This window comes from Gymnogyps californianus, chromosome 1 (genome assembly GCF_018139145.2).
Source record: "Gymnogyps californianus isolate 813 chromosome 1, ASM1813914v2, whole genome shotgun sequence".
NCBI classification, from domain to species: Eukaryota; Metazoa; Chordata; class Aves; order Accipitriformes; family Cathartidae; genus Gymnogyps; species Gymnogyps californianus.
Window position 1 is genome coordinate 74246919 of NC_059471.1, and position 18281 is coordinate 74265199.

The following is an 18281-nucleotide window of genomic DNA, read 5'->3' on the forward strand; positions in this document are numbered from 1 at the left end:
GTTAACCCTTAAGGGAAGTAAAAACTTTGGTTTCAGGTTTTGGGGGGGGGAGGGGGAAACAGCAAGTTTAATTCCTCTTACACTCCTATATTATTATTACCCCTTACATATTCTTTTGGGAAAGTATATATATACTTTTTAAACCTTCTCAGCTTACTACCCGAACCCTAGCATCTTTTTCTGCATCACACAGAATGAGGTGCAAGTTTATCAGCTGAAAGTCGCACTCAAAAAAGTCCTCAAAATATCCCTTCATTCTTAAAAAACATTTGATTTTCTCTCTCACAGCTGAGATCTTCAGACTCTTTTTTCTTTTGTAATATGCTCCGCTTCAAGCCACTGCATGTAGATAGCGGCTCCTGGGGAAGGAACATGCGTTTTTTCTGCTGCACAGGTGCTGCAACTCAGTCTGAAAGCCAACAATTTAAAGACACTGGTAACACACAGCATTGAAATTAATCTGCCAATGTATCATCAGAATAACAACATTGTCTGTTCTTAAAATTAGTGCTTATCCATTCTCAATAATCTGTGTAGCCCAAAGCAACAGAAAAAAATGTATGCTTTAAGCACATGGCATACAGGGAAAAAAATCTGGGGTGAATAATATCCCAGTTAAGTCTCACATATCTTGTTTAGTTGCTAATTGGGGGCAGGGTGAGGGAAGGCTGGTATTTAGTTGATTAAAACAGCTGCTTCAAACAAGCCATTTGAATTATCACAGAATCATTGCAACTTGAGATGGAAGGACCCCTGAAAGCACCTTGGAGCACATTCTGCAAATCCAGACCATGACAGCTACCTCCTAAGGGAGCTGTGTTGGTCGCTTTCTCTTCCCCTTTCACAGAAAATTTCGATAGAAAGAGTAGCTCTTCAGCATTTGTTCTGATTGAACAGCTACTGATTAGCTTCACAGCAATGGAGGAGCAGCTGATTATAAGAACACATAGTGTACTCATTAGGAGACTGCTATATCTGAACATACTAAGCTGAAAGTAACAAAGATTAGAGAGATGAATTGAGGGAAATATGCTAGCCAGTGTTTCACTAGTACAGTGTTTCACTGGCAAAAATATTATGTCAGTGAATAAATTGTACTATTCAAATTAATAAAAAAAAATTGTTATGCATACTTGATTTCTTAAAAATCCAAAACATATGCTTTAAAAGTTTATAGATGAAAAAAAAAATAGCAATTCTATTTTCTAAAATATATATTCACAAAATAATGCTATTATGTCAGGATCAAAATTGCTCACAGTTGGCAGAATGAATTTTCTGACCTTTTAGATATTACTTATCTCAAGACACCTTGCAAGCTGGCATTTTTAAATATAATTTAAGTATATAACAACTCTAGTTATTCACGGTAATGTCACTGAAGCTATGATTTTTATTAGAAAATAAGAAATTAATAAAAGCAAATTAATTCTTTTTAAATAAGAAAGTTGGGAAGTTACCAAAAAATGCTGAACACCAAAGATTTAATAATATATTTCCAGGCACCAAAGAAAAGTAATCATTTTTTATAATGATGCATAATTACAAAGGGTTTTATCTGGGAGATTGCAAAGGTTCCTCTCCTCCCCAACAAAAAGATAATTCCTTTCCCAGAGATGATCTCTTCCACAAAGGATTCTCATCCTTGAGCCCTGTGTAGAACAGGTAGGAACTTGCTTTATATTTAGCATTTTGATATAGAATCATGGAATGGTTTAGGTTGGAAGGGACCTTTAAGGGTCATCTAGTCCAACCCTTCTGCAATGAGCAGGGACATCTTCAACTAGATCAGGTTGCTCAGAGCCCCCTCCAACCTGACCTTGAATGTTTCCGGGGATGGGTCATCTACAGCCTCTCTGGACAACCTGTTCCAGTGTGTCCTGGTTTCAGCTGGGACAGGGTTGACTCTCTTCTTGGTAGCTGGTACGGTGCTGGGTTTTGGATTTAGTGTGAGAATACTGTTGATGGCATTCTGATGTTTTACTCGTTACTAAGTAGCGCTTATCTTAAGCCAAGGACTTTTCAGTCTCCCGTGCTCTGCCAGCAAGCAGGTGTGCAAGAAGCTGGGAGGGAGCAGAGCCGGGGCAGCTGACCTGAACTAGCCAAAGGGATATTCCATACCATGGAACGTCATGCCCAGTATATAAACAGGGGGGAGTTGGCTGGGAGGCACGGATCGCAGCTCTGGCACCAGTCAGCAGGTGGTGAGCAATTGCATTGTGCATCACTGGTTTCTTTTCTTATTTCTTTTATTTTTTGTTGTATTCTTTTTCATCACAATTATTATTATTCTTAGTTAGTAGTATATTTTTATTTTTACTTTAGTTATGAAACTGTTCTTATCTCAACCCATGAGTTTTACTTTTTTTTCCTTTCCTCCTCCTCACTCCACTGGGAAGGAGGGGGAAGCGACTGCGTGGTGCTTAGCTGCTGGCTGGGGTTAAACCACGACACAGTGTTTCACCACTCTCATCCTTATATCTAGTCTGAATCTACCCTCTTTTAGTTAAAACCATTACCCCTTGTCCTAACACTACAGGCCCTACTAAAAAGTTTGTTCCCATCTTTCTTATAAGCCCCTTTTAAGTATTGAAAGGCTGCTCTAAGGTGTCCCCAGAGCCTTCTCTTCTTCAGGCTGAACAACCCCAACTTTCTCAGCCTTTCCTCATAGGAGAGGTGTTCCAGCCCTCTGATCATTTTTGTGGCCCTCCTCTGGACCCGCTCCAACAGGTCCATGTCTTTCCTGTGCTGGGGGCTCCAGAGCTGGATGCAGTACTCCAGGTGGGGTCTCACCAGAGTGGAGTAGAGGGGCAGAATCACCTCCCTCAACCTGCTGGCCACACTGCTTTTTATTCACCCCAGGCTACAGTTGGCTTTCTGGGCTGCGAGTGCACATTGCCAGCTCGTGTCCAGCTTTTCATCCACCAGTACGAAGAGAAGGAGCAACAGGAACACGAGCCAACTCCCCACCTGTTCAGATTATGCATTTCAGTAGTCTGTTGGGGACATCTTGGGAGTAGATATTGTTTATCTCATAGCTTTTTCGCCTCTCTTCAAAGTACTAACTTTGACCAGACAAGTAGGAAGATCACTCACCCGTGATACACAGTTTGCAATGCTTAAGTTTTTTATGGATATTTATTTTAGGTAATGATGCCTTCCCATAAGACAAAACTCAACATTGATTATTTTAAATTGACAAATTTAAGGCACATCTGTGACTAGGAGAGGAGAGCATCCCTTTCTGCATGTTAGCACTGCCAATTTTCAGTGACTTACTTTCTCTAAAGGCATTCCTGGCACCCAAGATAAAATTCTAGCTATTTGAATGGGAACTGATGTGGTGTAAACTGAGGTGAGCCAGAAGTGTCCTATTGGTAAATAAAGTCTTTTCTCTCTTTGACCCAGGAGTATATAGTCAGTAGATATATTTACCAGGTTAAGGAAGGTTCTTGCAGCACCTTCCCTAGCATGAGAAGGTAAGAAAAGAAGATTCTTGATGGCTTTCTGAAAAAATCTTACTTTTATAGTGTCATAGTGAAATATCTAGGCATTTTAGGGACTGAGTTCATTGCTTTATTTCTCTTGCTCTCAGGATCAAATCTCTAAGGGTGCAGAAAGCCTCAGCTGTTTTACAACGGCATAGTAATGAAAATGCCTCTCTTATACCAAGCAAATATATACAAGGAAAATTCTCCTTATTTCTCTTAGAAAACAGTTAGGTAGTATCACCTCTAGAACACCTCAAAAATGCTTTGGTTCTTAATACTGGGAAAGACTTTGGCCCCTAGAGCTATGAACAGGTAGGCTGAGCGCGTCTTGTGCTAAATGCACGCTGAAGTCCCTCAAAACCGAATGTCTGTGCAAGAGCTAACTTCCTAAGCAGTGAAGTCTCTTCTCTGACCTTTCTATCAGATGGAATTCAAGAGACATGGTACAATCCACTGAGGAGAGGACAGTCACTTCTGTCTTTTTAATAAAATCCTATTCCTAAAGCTAGTTTTCCCTGGAACAAGGCAAGTCACTACAGGTGGTACTCATTTTGCCTAAACTAGTTACATATCATGGAGATCTCTACCACTGAGTTAGTCACCTTGGACTCCCCTTATACTCAAAAGAGAGAAGTACACTTTTGGGGGCTGCAATATATCTGTTCTATTGTAGACAGCTACATGAGTCATTAGAAGGGCTTATCTTTCTCCACAGATTACAAATGGAGCCAAGTTATGTCAAACATATCAAAAGTTGTCCTCCCCATGCTAAACAGACCCCCCCACACAGGTTCAGAGATGTCATACAGCACATTAAAACATCTGTTGCATGGTCAGTGGAAGCCTGGATCCCAAGTCTTCTGCAGCCAAAAGTGAAAAAACATCAGTCACAGGGAAGAAACAGTTATACTCAACTATCTTTGTACAAAGCTTACTAAGAAATTATACTTAGTGAATTATTTCTTACCTCATAAAGAAATTGTGAACATTTGGGGGTTATTATTAAGTTTCATCACTGAAACAGAAGCCTGAAAACAATGATGAAAACTTCAAAATGACTGAATAGAGAAGCATAAAAGCATGAAGACAAAAAGGGACTGATATACTCAACAGGCATTGAAACAGCTTTACCAAGACTTCTAGAGACTACTGAGGTGAGCAACCTAAAAAAGACATAGATTTAGTGCTACTGAATTATAGAAATTATACACTGGGGAAACTTAGGGTTGGAAGAGCCACAGAGGCAAGCTGGAAAGAGCTTGGAAAGTTCTTCTACTCTTGATGAATGTCCTTCACTGACCACAGACCAGGAAAAGATGGCTGAAGAAATCCAGTGGAAGAAAACCAGCAGTGAGGGAATGCATCAGTACACTATGCCCGTCATAAGGGAAACCTGGGGTATTTCTAAAGCTGTGAACTCAGCACCTTGAGCAGATGTTATCACCTGTTGCAATACAGAACACCCTGGTATTCAAGCCTATGGCTATAAATGATGCAAAATATCCCTATAAATTTTGAAATATATTTAATAATTCATGTCAACACCTCAACCTTAGCACCAGAAAAACATCCATTTCTAAAAGTCAGAAAATATCATGACTAAAAATAAAATCTAAATTATTAGTTAAAAAATTGATGTTCAGAGACTGAAGGAGAATGGGCACTTCCCTCTGAGGACAACATTGTAGTAGGCACTATTCAGTTTCTATTTAGCACATATTCCATGTAGTGATAACAAAAATGTTTTCACACTCACACTTACCAACAATTTCGCTCGGCTCCTTATTGTAAAGTTTTTTGTTCCAGTAAAGAAGTCTGAGAAAAGGAAAGGAGACCAGAACAACAAGGCAGATGCCAACAAACATATGTCCTGTGAAGGCTGCAAAATCCAATCCCTGGAAATAAAAATGAAAACCTAGATTAAAAATCAGTTATTTTTCTATATTACCTACAGGGAAAAGTATTCAACTATACGTACTTTAGCAATCAATAATAAAAAATATAAGTAATATAAAGCAATAAAGTAAGTTCCAAGTACAACATATGCTGTATTTCATCTGTTTCAAGGAGACAAGCCACATTATAATTTAATTCAGAGGACTAAAAAATAGCATTACGAGTTATTCTGAAATACATTTAGTGTTCCTGACATGGATAGAAAAAAAACCCAAACTGAATCATTAACTTTCACTTTTTAATTAAATCACTATAAATTCATTTTGAATCACACAATCACAGAAACAGTTAAATTTTAATGACCAGCTTTTGTTTTAAACTGATGACAACATGGATTTTTACAATAATCCTATCTGAACCAGGATTTCATCTAAATTCACAAATATTCTTCTACAATAAAAATATTATATGTCAATATTCTGTTTATTTTCCTGCCTTGTTAATAAATGGACACATTTCTTTACATTTTGCATAATGAAACCCTTTAATGAAGGGGTTCTCAAAAGGGTTAGGCAGATTGTATTAAAAAGCTACTGTTCTAAGCAATAAGAATGAATAGTGACAACCCGCCCTAAAACTTTGAAGTTAGCCATCCTTTGAGTAGGACGCTGGACTAGATGACCTCCAGGGCCCCTTTCAACTGAATTATTCCATGATTCCATATTACACACACTGTAGTGGATCAGGGTTAGCCTTTGGGCTGGGGTTTTCTGAAGTAGTTATGACTAGCCTGTCGAAAAGAAGCTGCCCATGAAGCTCCAAGGGGGATCACATCCAAGTACTCTGGTAGCAAGGAACTGTCTTATATTCACAGAGCAGAGGTTGTCTGAACCAGTGATCCCAGCAGAGCAGCTCTGTGACATTTGGAAGAAAGCATGGTCTGAGCCCTGGATAGCTCAGGTTGTCCAAACTGAATTTTCAGAGCATCCATTGATTTCCCAGAGACGCTAGAAAGTCATGGGATCTCTCTGTGCCACACCTCTATGTCTCTAGTGACTTGCCTTTTACCAAATACCTGTGTGCTACCTATAGACCCTTCTGTAACACCAATACCTATTAAAAACAGCTTCACAGGCAGCATCAGCTGATATTACCTCCTGTGTGTTAAGACTATAGGGGACTTACTACCTTAAATGTGTGTTCTTCTATATTGTCTCCTACTAAAAGAATTTATGTGGAAATGTCCCAGCTGAAATGCCTCTGGTTCAAAAAAGGAAAAAAATATTTCTCTATTGCACCACAGCGCATAATAAAAAGACACGCGACACAAGAAACTGATTAAAGTCATAAAGAACTTTTGTAGCCAGATAAAGATTAGTGCTCTTTTGCAAAAAAATCCATAGTTTGCAGACAGTTAAATATATCTCAAACCATAAATATGCAGACCTAGGGTTAGGGATTGATCCTATTAAAAATACAGGTTTCAGCTTCATGAGCTAAAGAAAATAATCTTTAGTTGCTATGTAATAGTAGATTCCTTGCCTCTTCTACTCTCCAGCTACTAAGAGGTGAAACTGTGTACCTGTTCATTCGCTGGCCTTTCATTGTAGCTCAGCTACTGCCATTTCTTTTATGAAAGTAGAAAGAAGACTCTTCAGGAATTGGAATAAGATTATTTTAAGAAGTGGACAGAAAAACATGATACCACAAAGGAAAATAATATACCTTCATTCAGTTTGCCTACATAACAGGTCAGCCAGTCAAATGTCTGACATCTCTGCAAGACAGACTTTACAAGTCAATTTTTACAAATGCTCAGAAAGATTGGCCTCTGGGCATCAAGTCAAGATTCAGAGCTACAGGAGACTTTTCTACGAAGGATGAAATCAACATTCATAACTCTAGGAAATTTACAAATAACGATGAGAAAAAAAAAATAATTGAAATTCTGCAAAGGCTCAATGTTCGTAAGACCTGCCCCCAAAGTATATAAAGTCCCTATCCCCCATGTGTATTTCCTTAATTACAGCCATTTAAAATTGACAATAAATCTAAGAGTTGCCTCTAAGATTAAAGCCAAAAAGAAAGACCAGAAAATTATGGCCAGAAAAATCAGAATCCTTAAAAGCAAGGTGAACTGGCCTTGATTCAGAAATTTCTCAAGTATTGACAATGTGCCATTAAAAAGTTCAGGAAGTATACAAAATAAGTATTCTGTTTTGTATGGTCTCTAAAATGGCTTAAGGAGAGGTAGGAAGCTGAAAGGAAATAAGCTGTAAAAACACTGAAGCTACACCAGCCAAAATAGCAATGCCTAAATCTGACTGAAAAAAATTTTATCCTCTGAAAAACAAAATGACTGGGAAACAGCTGGTTGAGGAGCAATAAAGTAATTAGAGGTGGTCAGAATATACTCAAACCAGAATTACCAGAACCAGGAAAATATTACTTTTGCACTCCACCTAGTCTTACAAAGAGCAGTGGAGACGAAGCTTTTCTTAGGCTGGCAGCAATGTGCCCACATCATGCAGAAGGATGCCAGCTACCAGGCAGAGTGATCTCGCAGAAATTCTCTGCAGAGATACTCAGGCGTAAAGATAATTGCTAATGTAGGAAATAAAAAAGAGAAATAGGAACCCGAAGAATCCTTGGAAACTCTCAAGTTTAAAAATGTGATGTCTCCATCACATGTTAATGGAAATTGAATTTAAGGAAGTGCCTCGTTGCAAACAAATGCAAAGATTTACAGATTCACTTGCCTCTACATTTTGAATATCGTACCAATTTCAGAGCAAAACAATTGTGCTTTGTTACCGAAATGCCACAATGCAGAAGCTTGTCAAACAAAAAATACAGCACAAGAAATGTGTCGCTTGAAACCCATAAAACTAATTTCTCCGTGAAAAGGAAAATCACATCAACCTAGAAGGCAAACTAAAATGCTGAGGTTAAGAAGGAGGTCTCAGGTCTGACTGATAGTTGAAAGGAATTGAAATGAGATGGAGATCACAATACTCTTAAAAAAAAAAATCAGGATTAACACAGCTTCGTGACCTAAAAGCTGACATAGATGAGCATTAAATGTGATTTGCAGACACCATCACAAAAGAAAAAAATTGTCTACCAGATTTTTTGGCATCCTATTCAGGAGCTTACCCAAACTTTCCAAAGAAAAAGTACAAAGAGAGTAGCTGGGCTGAGATTCAGGATTTTGTTAAACTTCATAATATCACCCCATTGATCTTTCTTATCTCTGAGATCCCTGGGGAAAAAGAAAACATGCTGCTCTGCTGCGACTGCAGAACATCTTTCCAATTCAGCTGAAACAAATCATTTTCTAACATGGAACGTGCTTATTTCAGGAAAGAGCTTGCATGACAGTATTGCCTGTGATATTGCAAGGCTGGATTCAATTCTCTTCCCATCTCTTGCTCCTGGCTTTCCTCCCCATTACCTCCTTGCATTGACCCACAAGACCCAGTGAGTGAAAATGAGTCCTGACGATTGCTAGCCTTGGACAACAGGTACCCTGTAGTCATGAGGAGGCTGAGGACTACCAAGTGCACTCCTTTTTATGGCTGATATCAGAAGGGCTCATGGTGAAAAGCAGACCACTGCCCACCCTGATGCTTTGGGCTGGGTGCTTAGCACCAGCCCCTCTGCAGCACACAGAATATGCTTTCAGGGAAGGACAAGCAGATTTCACACCAGACATTGTCAGGTAGCTAGCAGTCAACTGGCAGCCTCTGGAGAACTTTAAGAGACTAAAGGGTTTACATTGTACCACAGATACAAACAGTGCAGCAGAGGGTACCAAGATGGTGGCACAGTTACTTCATCACTTGTTCCTGCTCCCTTTCCCACACCCTAGAAAGGGCATGCAACATCTCCCCAGAGCCTACATTCATACCCTTTGTGGCTGTGGATAACACATTTTATACCTTCTGAGTTCTCTTCACTGCTGGGGACAGGATTCAGCATTGTAAAAACACATTAAAGTGCTGCACATGTTTGCTGCATATAACAAAATGTCATTTTCATAAAGATTTTCTTTTTCCTGCACAATAGACTGAAATGGAATTGACATGCACAACAGACAAGAAATACTTTTCTTCCAGGAGATTTCAATCCATCAGATAAATACAATACATGCTTCAAATGTCCCTTACTTGAGGCTGTGCTGATTGTGTTAAATTTCTCCTGTTCCCCAGTCGACAGAAAATCTAAAGATTTTGTTTTAGCAAGACAACAGCCTAAAGGTTGCACTGCCTACAGATTCAGAACTGAACCAGAGCAGGCATCTTTCCTTGGTTTATAGTTTTAAATGCAAAGTCAAATATATCAATTTCATATGAGAAGGAAGTATCATGCTGTTTTCCTAAAATACTAACTTTCTATCATCCTGACTATTATTTTTTTCATTGCTTTTGGAGGCGTGAAATTAACTTCTAGTAATTCAGATCTTTCCAGAAGAAGCCTGCCATTTTAGAGCAAAGAGAAAGCAAAAATTATAGCTAGCTGCAGTAATTCAGGGAGCAGCAAATACTGTGTTTCTAGCCAGAATGCCCTTTACTTAATATCTTAAAACTAATAAAATGAGGAAGAGCAAGAGTAATTTATTATTTCTACACTGGTTTAAACACCCCTTCTAGCTGAGTGACTGAGATCTACGCTGTCTCAGGGGGAACTGCTCATGACGTCACTGAGCCAGAAATCACTGATGGTCTAACACAGTTACATGAAGATAACGCTTATCTGAGACACTGATGAACCTCCTTTTTTGTCTTGCACTATACTCTTTAATGATTACTACATGCAGAAGTGGGAAAAAATCTGAAATCAGCCATAAACCCATAAATTTTATTTCGTATACCTTACCTAGGATTTCATTTTTTCTTGAGAAAAGGAATCAATGAAACATCGACAGAAAGAGGAGTTCTACAAATTGACTAAAAGTTTAAACAAGCTTGTATCCAGCAAACTCAATTAAAATAGCCTAGTAAACTATGGGAATCCATTTCACACTCTGTCAGTGCTTGAAATACCTTTATAGATTCATATATAGGATTTTCTCTCTTCCATTTTTCAGAATTATCTACTTTTATTCATAAATTTTTGGTATCACAATTTTTCATGAAATATAATCAACTAATATCGCAGCATGCTAAATTTCAGCATGAAGGCTGAAAGTCTCTGAAAGGCAGAACAGGAGAACCTGATGGCTGTCCATTTTCCAGGGAATTCCTGTTAAATGGCAGGAATAACTATGAGTGGGATGCTGAAACCCCAAAATCCTCAGCAAGCATCAGATTAACAGTACAAGCTTTATCACATGCTAAAAAAGACAGTAAATAAGAGGATATAATCCAGTGGCTATCACATGCTAAAACTGCCTTTGCTCTTATCATTACCTCTCTTAAGCAGATTAAAGCTAGATACACTAGTGCATACTATGTTCACACCATCATTTTGCTCTGGACACCTATTCACCATCCATTCTCTAAAGAACTTGTAATCACAGCCTACGCTTAGAGTACAAGCAACTTCTGATTTTAAAGGTGCGACTGTACATGCTAGTGAAGTTCCCAAATATGGAGGACTTCATGTTCAACCTTTCTGAAAGCGATGACCGTTTCCAACCGGTTCATGCCCTATTGTGCATATAAAATGGAGTTCCCAAAGTCTGAAGCACATAGCTCTTCAAGATAAAAATATAGTTTTGCTAACAATGGTCACTCAGTAGCAGTACTCTGAAGGTAAGAAAAAACAAAAAAAGTTTTGTATTCACTGAGTTTTCCATTTGCTCTTAATGAAAACTCTTATTTTCCTTCCCTAAAATCACAAAATAAATGCTATTTTCTGAAACTTCTTCCAACTCCAACTAAGAACAAGCAAGAGTACAACAAATCTTCCTCTGCTATTATGCAAATGTTCCACTGATTCCAGGCATGATGGTAGGGAATATGTCAGTATTATAAATTAACCACTGCTACAAAGAAAAAATCCTTTTGGCATCTATTTGCATCTCAAAACAAATAAACAAACTTATCCCTACATTTTAATGAGTAAACTGTAACAAAAAGCTTATTTATTCAAACATACTTTAAATAAAATATTCTTAATATGACATGAGTTTTCCCCAGAACCTAGGGAGACAAATCTCTCCAGCACAACAGTAAACAAACAGTAAAGCATTTCTAACGCTATAACCCAGTAACAGCACCCAAAGTAACAAGGCTGCACTTCATTTTGTGTTGATTTAAAAACCAAGGTTTCCTAAGAAAGTGTAAACTTGCATAATATCTTACTAGGCTGCTTTTAGAGGTTGATATACAACAGTAAAAGTTCAGGAAGATTGGTAAAATTCTCCTCCTGATCATACCTAATAAAATAGAAAAACCAATCTTCTAGATAGTACGATACACTATTCAGCCTCCTACAGGGCAGTTGTCCAAGTACTCCTGTACTTACTATGCAAAAATAACACTGAAAAGGAAGTGCAAGAGGATGAACAGGGGAATTTCAATGACAATATCAAGGAGAAAAATTTCCTAGAATGGCAAAAACATGACCATAATGCTAAAAAGAGGTAAACCCCAGGTATTTTCTGTAGAAAGCATCATAATAGACACTATAAAAAATACTGCATGAAGTGCTGTTTCCAAAATGCTGTTATTGCATTCAAGAACTTTTACCTCTGAAAAACTTAAAAAAAAAAAAAGAATAAATTTTACTTGGTACAAATACAGCAGACACCTCATGCATTTTAGAGGCAGATTTGTGGTTGATGATATAACCCTTCCTCACAGCAGCCTTTGCTAGAAGTAGTTTCAGAAACAAGACAGCAATGTCTATGTTTCTTCCTCTGAACAAAAGAGAGCATGCTGGAGCAGGTGGACAAAATTAGGAATCGAGCTATTAGTTCAACGTGCAGACTGTAAGAGGCCAGATGGTCCAGCTCCCTCCCTGCCCTCACTCTTGGCTTCATCCAGTTACTCCTGCCAGCACTCTCCCAGGCAAATCTCCTTTAGAGGGGGTGAGCCCTAAGCAGTGAGGACAAAAGCCAGTCCATGCCACTCAGCCTCAGAGCCAAGGATAGGTCTTTGACCCTCTTTTATTTGTATACGTAGATATAACAGTTGAGAATATAGGAAAGAAACAGTACAAGTCCCATGGTCCTGTGTTGAATCTGATTTTTATTACATCCTTGTTTCTGTGATGCAACAAAAGATCTGAAAACAATCCAGAGTGAAAACAATTGGAAGGTTTTTGTGCTTGTTTCAAATAGAGAATTTGCTATGTCACATTTGCTAGGGTATTTATACATCTGAGTCCTCCTAAAATTATCAATATCTCGTTCAAGAGAAATGTAAAATTGTTTCCTTTCAATGTGATTCCTTAATTGCTTGCCATGGTTATAGCCACTTCTAAAGGTTCTACAGAGATTATGAGTTTCTGAGTATTTAGGAAAATGACCTGCATGATAGGTGCTAATTATTCTCTTTTAGAAAAGAACATTTAAATAGTTGCACAGATTTCATATTTTGAAATGCATAATTCAGCTATCAAATCCTCAGCCAGGAATATTACAGAGTCTCCAAAGTCGTCATCCAAACAAACTAATTGCAGCACATTTCAAATATTTTGAAGGTAAACATTCAATTTATTAAATACTATGAACTTTCAAAGACATTTTCCAACCTGGACAGTACTTAATTAATTTGAGTGTATTCAGTCAATTAGAAGACATCCTTTTTTGGTACAGCAATAGAAACATAATTGACTCCAAATAAAAAAATCTAGAATTTTATACTACAATTCCCTCATCCCGCTTGCACAGGTATTTTCACACTAGCCCATACACTACATTGAATTCCTTTAAATTTATGTATTTGGGGGGGTTATGACACCTGGCCAAAACAGAAAACCCATGCCTGGTGTCCCTACAGACTTGCCCGTTACATTACTGCCCCTTCCATCGTGCTGCTTGCTGGTGGTGGTGCAGGGGCAGGAGAGCAGAGCTGCCCCTTGCACCCTGAGCAGACTGCCTCCCTGCTGCCCGCAGCGCACCAGAGATGGGTGATGCACCAAGGGATACCGGGGAGCACAGTGTCAGAGGCAGAAGTGGGACTTGAGGCCCTCCTGTTCAGGGGTGGCAGGGATAGCTGAAAACATGGAAAACTCATGCAAACAGCAGCTCCATGCAGAAGCTGAAGGCTGCAAACGTGAACACTCACCAGCAGCGGGCTCTGCCTGTCCTCAGGGCAGAGAGGGCCATGTGGGTGGGAGGAGATGGTGGGACGGGGACGGTCCCGCTGGCAGGTGTCTGGAGTCTTGCAGTCCCACCCAGCACCAGCCACCATAGCCTTCCCTTTGGGACCAGTCACCCAGCAAAATGAAACAATAGAAGAGCCAAGTGTTGGAAGTTAAAATCTGTCATTGCAGCCTGGGGATACCAAAATGTTGGCAGGAGGTAGGAGCCAGCTGTGGCCCCAGCTGCACGGGAGGCGCCCCCGCTCTCCTCTCACCCCCCACGTTCCCTTGGGCTGCGGCTGAAGGACAAAGTCTCTGCCTGCAGAGGAGTCCTGTATGACATGGGTCTACAGGGGCAACGCAGCTTCTCACGTTGTGGGTTTTGCATATGGACAATTATTTCTGGTTTGAAATTTCTGAAAAGAAATTGAATTGTCTCAATATATTTAACTTCTGAGAGAAAGCCCGTTCTGAAAAAAAAGTTTGGATTTTCATCTTCATTTTCACATCTTTCTTTTTTTCCACCTTGCTGCCCTCTCTTTACAGCCCTCCATTGTTTTGCTTCCTTCTTCACTTTGCCATTGACAAGGAAATCCTTCCCACCACCAAGAAAAAAAAAAAAGGAAACCGGTATTCTCAGTCCATATCAAAAAGTCTATTCTTCGTCACAGTTTTATCCCCAAAAGATCTCTCTGTTCTGTCTGGTTGTCCTACTAAGAAGGAAATAGCGTGGCAGAAAAAGTGGATTATGTTCTGTTTATATGGCTGTCTGGGGGAAGAGAAGTTTCAACATTGCATAAGTCAACATCAGTACTTAATTTTAGTAGCCAAAGAGCTTGCAGTACATACCTGCTTTCTCAGCTCCTGCTTTGAAACAATAATCACATTTGGAGGATCCCCAACAGCTGTGGCAGCCCCCCCAATATTTGTGAAGATTACTTCTGCAATCAGGACATGTCTAGGATCAAGATTAAGTACTTCGCAGAGCCTGTGGTATAAAGAGAATGAAATTAACCTCTTACCCTATGACTAAATTACCTTAAATCTTAAAATTTATAAAATACAAAAAATGCAGTCATTTCACTGAAAAATTGCAGGATTTTAAACATAATATTTTTGTGTGTGTATATTGTTAAAGTTTTTAATTGTGTTACATTATATGTGCTACAGTAATTACAGCAATATAAATGCAAAAATGATAGATTTTTTTACATTTATATTGCAATAATTAATGTTACAAAATTGATGCATTTTAAAAAGCATTTCATTAAAAGTAAACAACTATTACAAGAGTTTGACTACACAGAAAATAGCATTTCAAATTTTCATCGTCATACAACTTTTTAAACCATGGTCCCCAGGCTATACTGACCTACGGAAAAGTATTCTGGCAGCCACAGGCTCTGCATTCAGCATCAGTTATTAACTTTGTTGCAGGGAGCAGTGGTGGAGGATTGCACAGGCAACCTATTAGCCATGAATCATCTATTAGAGACCTCAGCTTTCAGCCTAGGTTTATCCAGTTTATTCTGTTCCTATTTTTCCCCTTCTCTAAAGCTTGATCACGAGTATTTCTATTTGTAATGCAACAACAGTAGAAAATACACATTCCTCATTATTAAAAAAATCTCAAAATGTTTTTATCAATTCAAAAATATTTAATGCTTCTTTAGTAAGATGCTTCATTAATAAGAAAAAGTAAAATGCTTCTTTAATAAGGAGCATCTTAAAGTGCTCTGGCAAATACTGGGATTGACTCAGTAACCTCATGGTCCATTTCAACTCAGAGCCAACTTACACACAGTAATCTTCACACAGATTACTTCAACTCGCACAAATTACATTTACACACAGATCTGCACAATCTGCTCATTTTGGAAGTACACGTTTGACTTTAAATTTGGGCTGTAGTATTAAAGGCTGAAAGTTAAGGTCACACCTAAGCACTTTGGAATAAGGAACGACTGCTTTCCTGCTCACAGCTTATCAAAATGTTGCTCCAGTGTGTAAAAATGGAGGCCACACTTAAATTATTGCCCCCTCTACTTAATATGGCATGGGGGGAAGAGTGAGCAGCAAGAATGCTTTCTCAGGATTGCTTTCACCGTAGTGCTGTCAGACGTTTCCCTGAAGGAAGACTTGAGCTTTACTGTTCAGTCTAATTCTGTATTATTAAAACCTATATTTCAAAGGGAAAAGAGTGTATGGCACAAAAGCTTAACTTGATACACTTATGCTGTCACCAAGAGTATCAATTTAAAACTCAGAAAAAACAGTCAGATGACACATATGTCAGCACATAAAAACTCCAGAACAAAATAACTGTGCAAAAATACACTATTTCCCCAACAGCATAAAATTATGCAGTTAAAGGGTACTTTGTAGTACAACTGGCCCAGTTGTATCAGGTGTGGTACAAGACCACAATTGTACTTGTAATTTTAACTTCATCACTCCTTGATTTCCGAATGTTTCAAAATAGAACCTTAACTTTTCTTTAGTGATTCTTTCTTTTTGATGGGCCTAGTGACAGCTTGAAGAAAGAACCTCTGACGTACACCAAGAAAGGCCAACACATCAAAATGTGTTAGCTATATGGTAGGATCAAAATTCTTCAGTTTACTTAACCCTGGTTATATAATTCCCCATGTGAACAACCATTAGCCTTTTCCAGTTCCCAATTGTGCTGGTTTTGGCTGGGATAGAGTTAATTTTCTTCATAGTAGCTAGTATGGGGCTATGTTTGGGATTTGTGCTGAAAACAGTGTTGATGATACAGGGATGTTTTCCTTATTGCTGAGCAGTGCTTACACAGAGTCAAGGCCTTTGCTGCTCCTCACACCCCCCCACCAGCGAGCAGGCTGGGGGTGCACAAGAAGTTGGGAGGGGACACAGCCGGGACAGCTGACCCCAACTGACCAAAGGGATATTCCATACCATATGATGCCATGCTCAGCATATACAGCTGGGGGAAGAAGAAGGAAGGGGGGGATGTTCGGAGTGACGGCGTTTGTCTTCCCAAGTAACCGTTATGCGTGATGGAGCCCTGCTTTCCTGGAGATGGCTGAACACCTGCCTGCCGATGGGAAGTGGTGAATGAATTCCTTGTTTTGCTTTGCTTGTGCGCGTGGCTTTTGCTTTACCTATTAAACTGTCTTTATCTCAGCCCATGAGTTTTCTCACTTTTACTCTTCTGATTCTCTCCCCCATCCCACTGAGGGGGAATGAGTGAGCAGCTGGGTGGTGCTTAGTTGCCAGCTGGGGTTAAACCACAACACCAATAACAAAGTAACTTGAAAATAAACTATAGCTAAAAAGGGGTAGTTATTAATTTTTTTATCAGCTTACTCCAAAATGCAGAGTGAAACAAGTATCATGTTTTACGCCTTATTAATGGAAATATAAAACCTTATATTCATATAGTCAGTAGGATTTTCTGCAAGCTTTATCTCCATGGCAATGACAACGCAGTGCAACATAGTGAAGCTGTAGACAAGAGCTGAAGACAATGGCAGCAAGACAAAAACAAAAAATGACCCCCAGCATGAAGCTTTTAGAAATAGGCAATTATTTGGTTTTAATAGGCAAGATAAAACTTTATTTTCACTTTGATAGTGATTCAAATACAAATGTTTCCCGCATACTGAGTTTCCCCTTCTTCGGTGTTACAAATTCATTTACGATAAAACTAAAGTACTTACTTAGTACACATTTGGTATAGAACTCCAGTACTTAAAGGGTGGCTACAAAGGCAGAGGCTCTCTCTTACAAGGAGCCACATGGAGAAGACAAGGGGCAACAAGTACAAGTTGCACTGGGAGAGAATTCATCTCAACATAAGAAAAACTTTTTTTATGGTGAGAACAATTAACCACTGGAACTACCTCCCCAGGGGTGTGGTAGAGTCCCCGCCACTGGAGGTTTTCAAGACATGACTGAACAGGCTGCTAGATAATCTCATCTAGGCTCCCTTTCCCATGAAAGACTGGACCAGATGGTCTTTCGAGGTCCCTTCCAACCTGTGCTATTCTATGATTCTTTGAAAACGGAATAAATGCTACAGTAGCTCTGCCTGTGAACAGTAGTTCATGATGCATTGACGTCTGGATTTCAGTCCATTCCCAGTTACAGTTAATTCAAAATATTCTGCAACACAGCTAAAGAAAACTTGACGTTTAATAGTTCCAGTGTTGCTTACTGCTAGAGGTGAAATTATTGACTGGAGTAAGGCAAAGTGATCTCTTTAAAATATAATCGGACAGAAGACAAATTGAGCTTTCATTCATCAGCTGTTTCCCAATCTAGAATAAATTCCACTTGCAAAATTGGTTTTTACTGCTTTACACTACATTTTAAAGTGGAAGCATATCTTAATAGAATTTTCTGTACTTTAATGTGATAATGGCTGCAAATATCACACCACTCAGGATCATTTTAGAAGCACACTAGATCTTTCTGAAGCTGAACTGGATTAATCTCTATTAAAAGTTCCAAATATTTAATCTCAAATTGTGGAATTAACCAGTGGCTGTACCAATGTCATAATCACCAGCAGGAAGAAAATTCAGAGTCTCGTATTCCGAAACAAAGCTTTTAGCTGAAATCTGGAGATTTTTTTGATTTATTTGTCACTAGTATTAG

At 38.9% G+C, this 18281-nt stretch overlaps 1 protein-coding gene across 1 annotated transcript in view; it reads right to left on the reverse strand.

The window, feature by feature from the left end:
• OCA2 (OCA2 melanosomal transmembrane protein) overlaps positions 1–18281 on the reverse strand; it is a 182683-nt gene that overhangs the window by 105577 nt on the left and 58825 nt on the right. The window contains exons 13-14 of the mRNA XM_050910147.1: positions 14490–14628; positions 5254–5386 (exon numbers count right to left, since the gene is read on the reverse strand). Coding sequence (XP_050766104.1) covers positions 5254–5386; positions 14490–14628 — 272 coding nt within the window. The remainder of the gene's footprint in view (positions 1–5253; positions 5387–14489; positions 14629–18281) is intronic.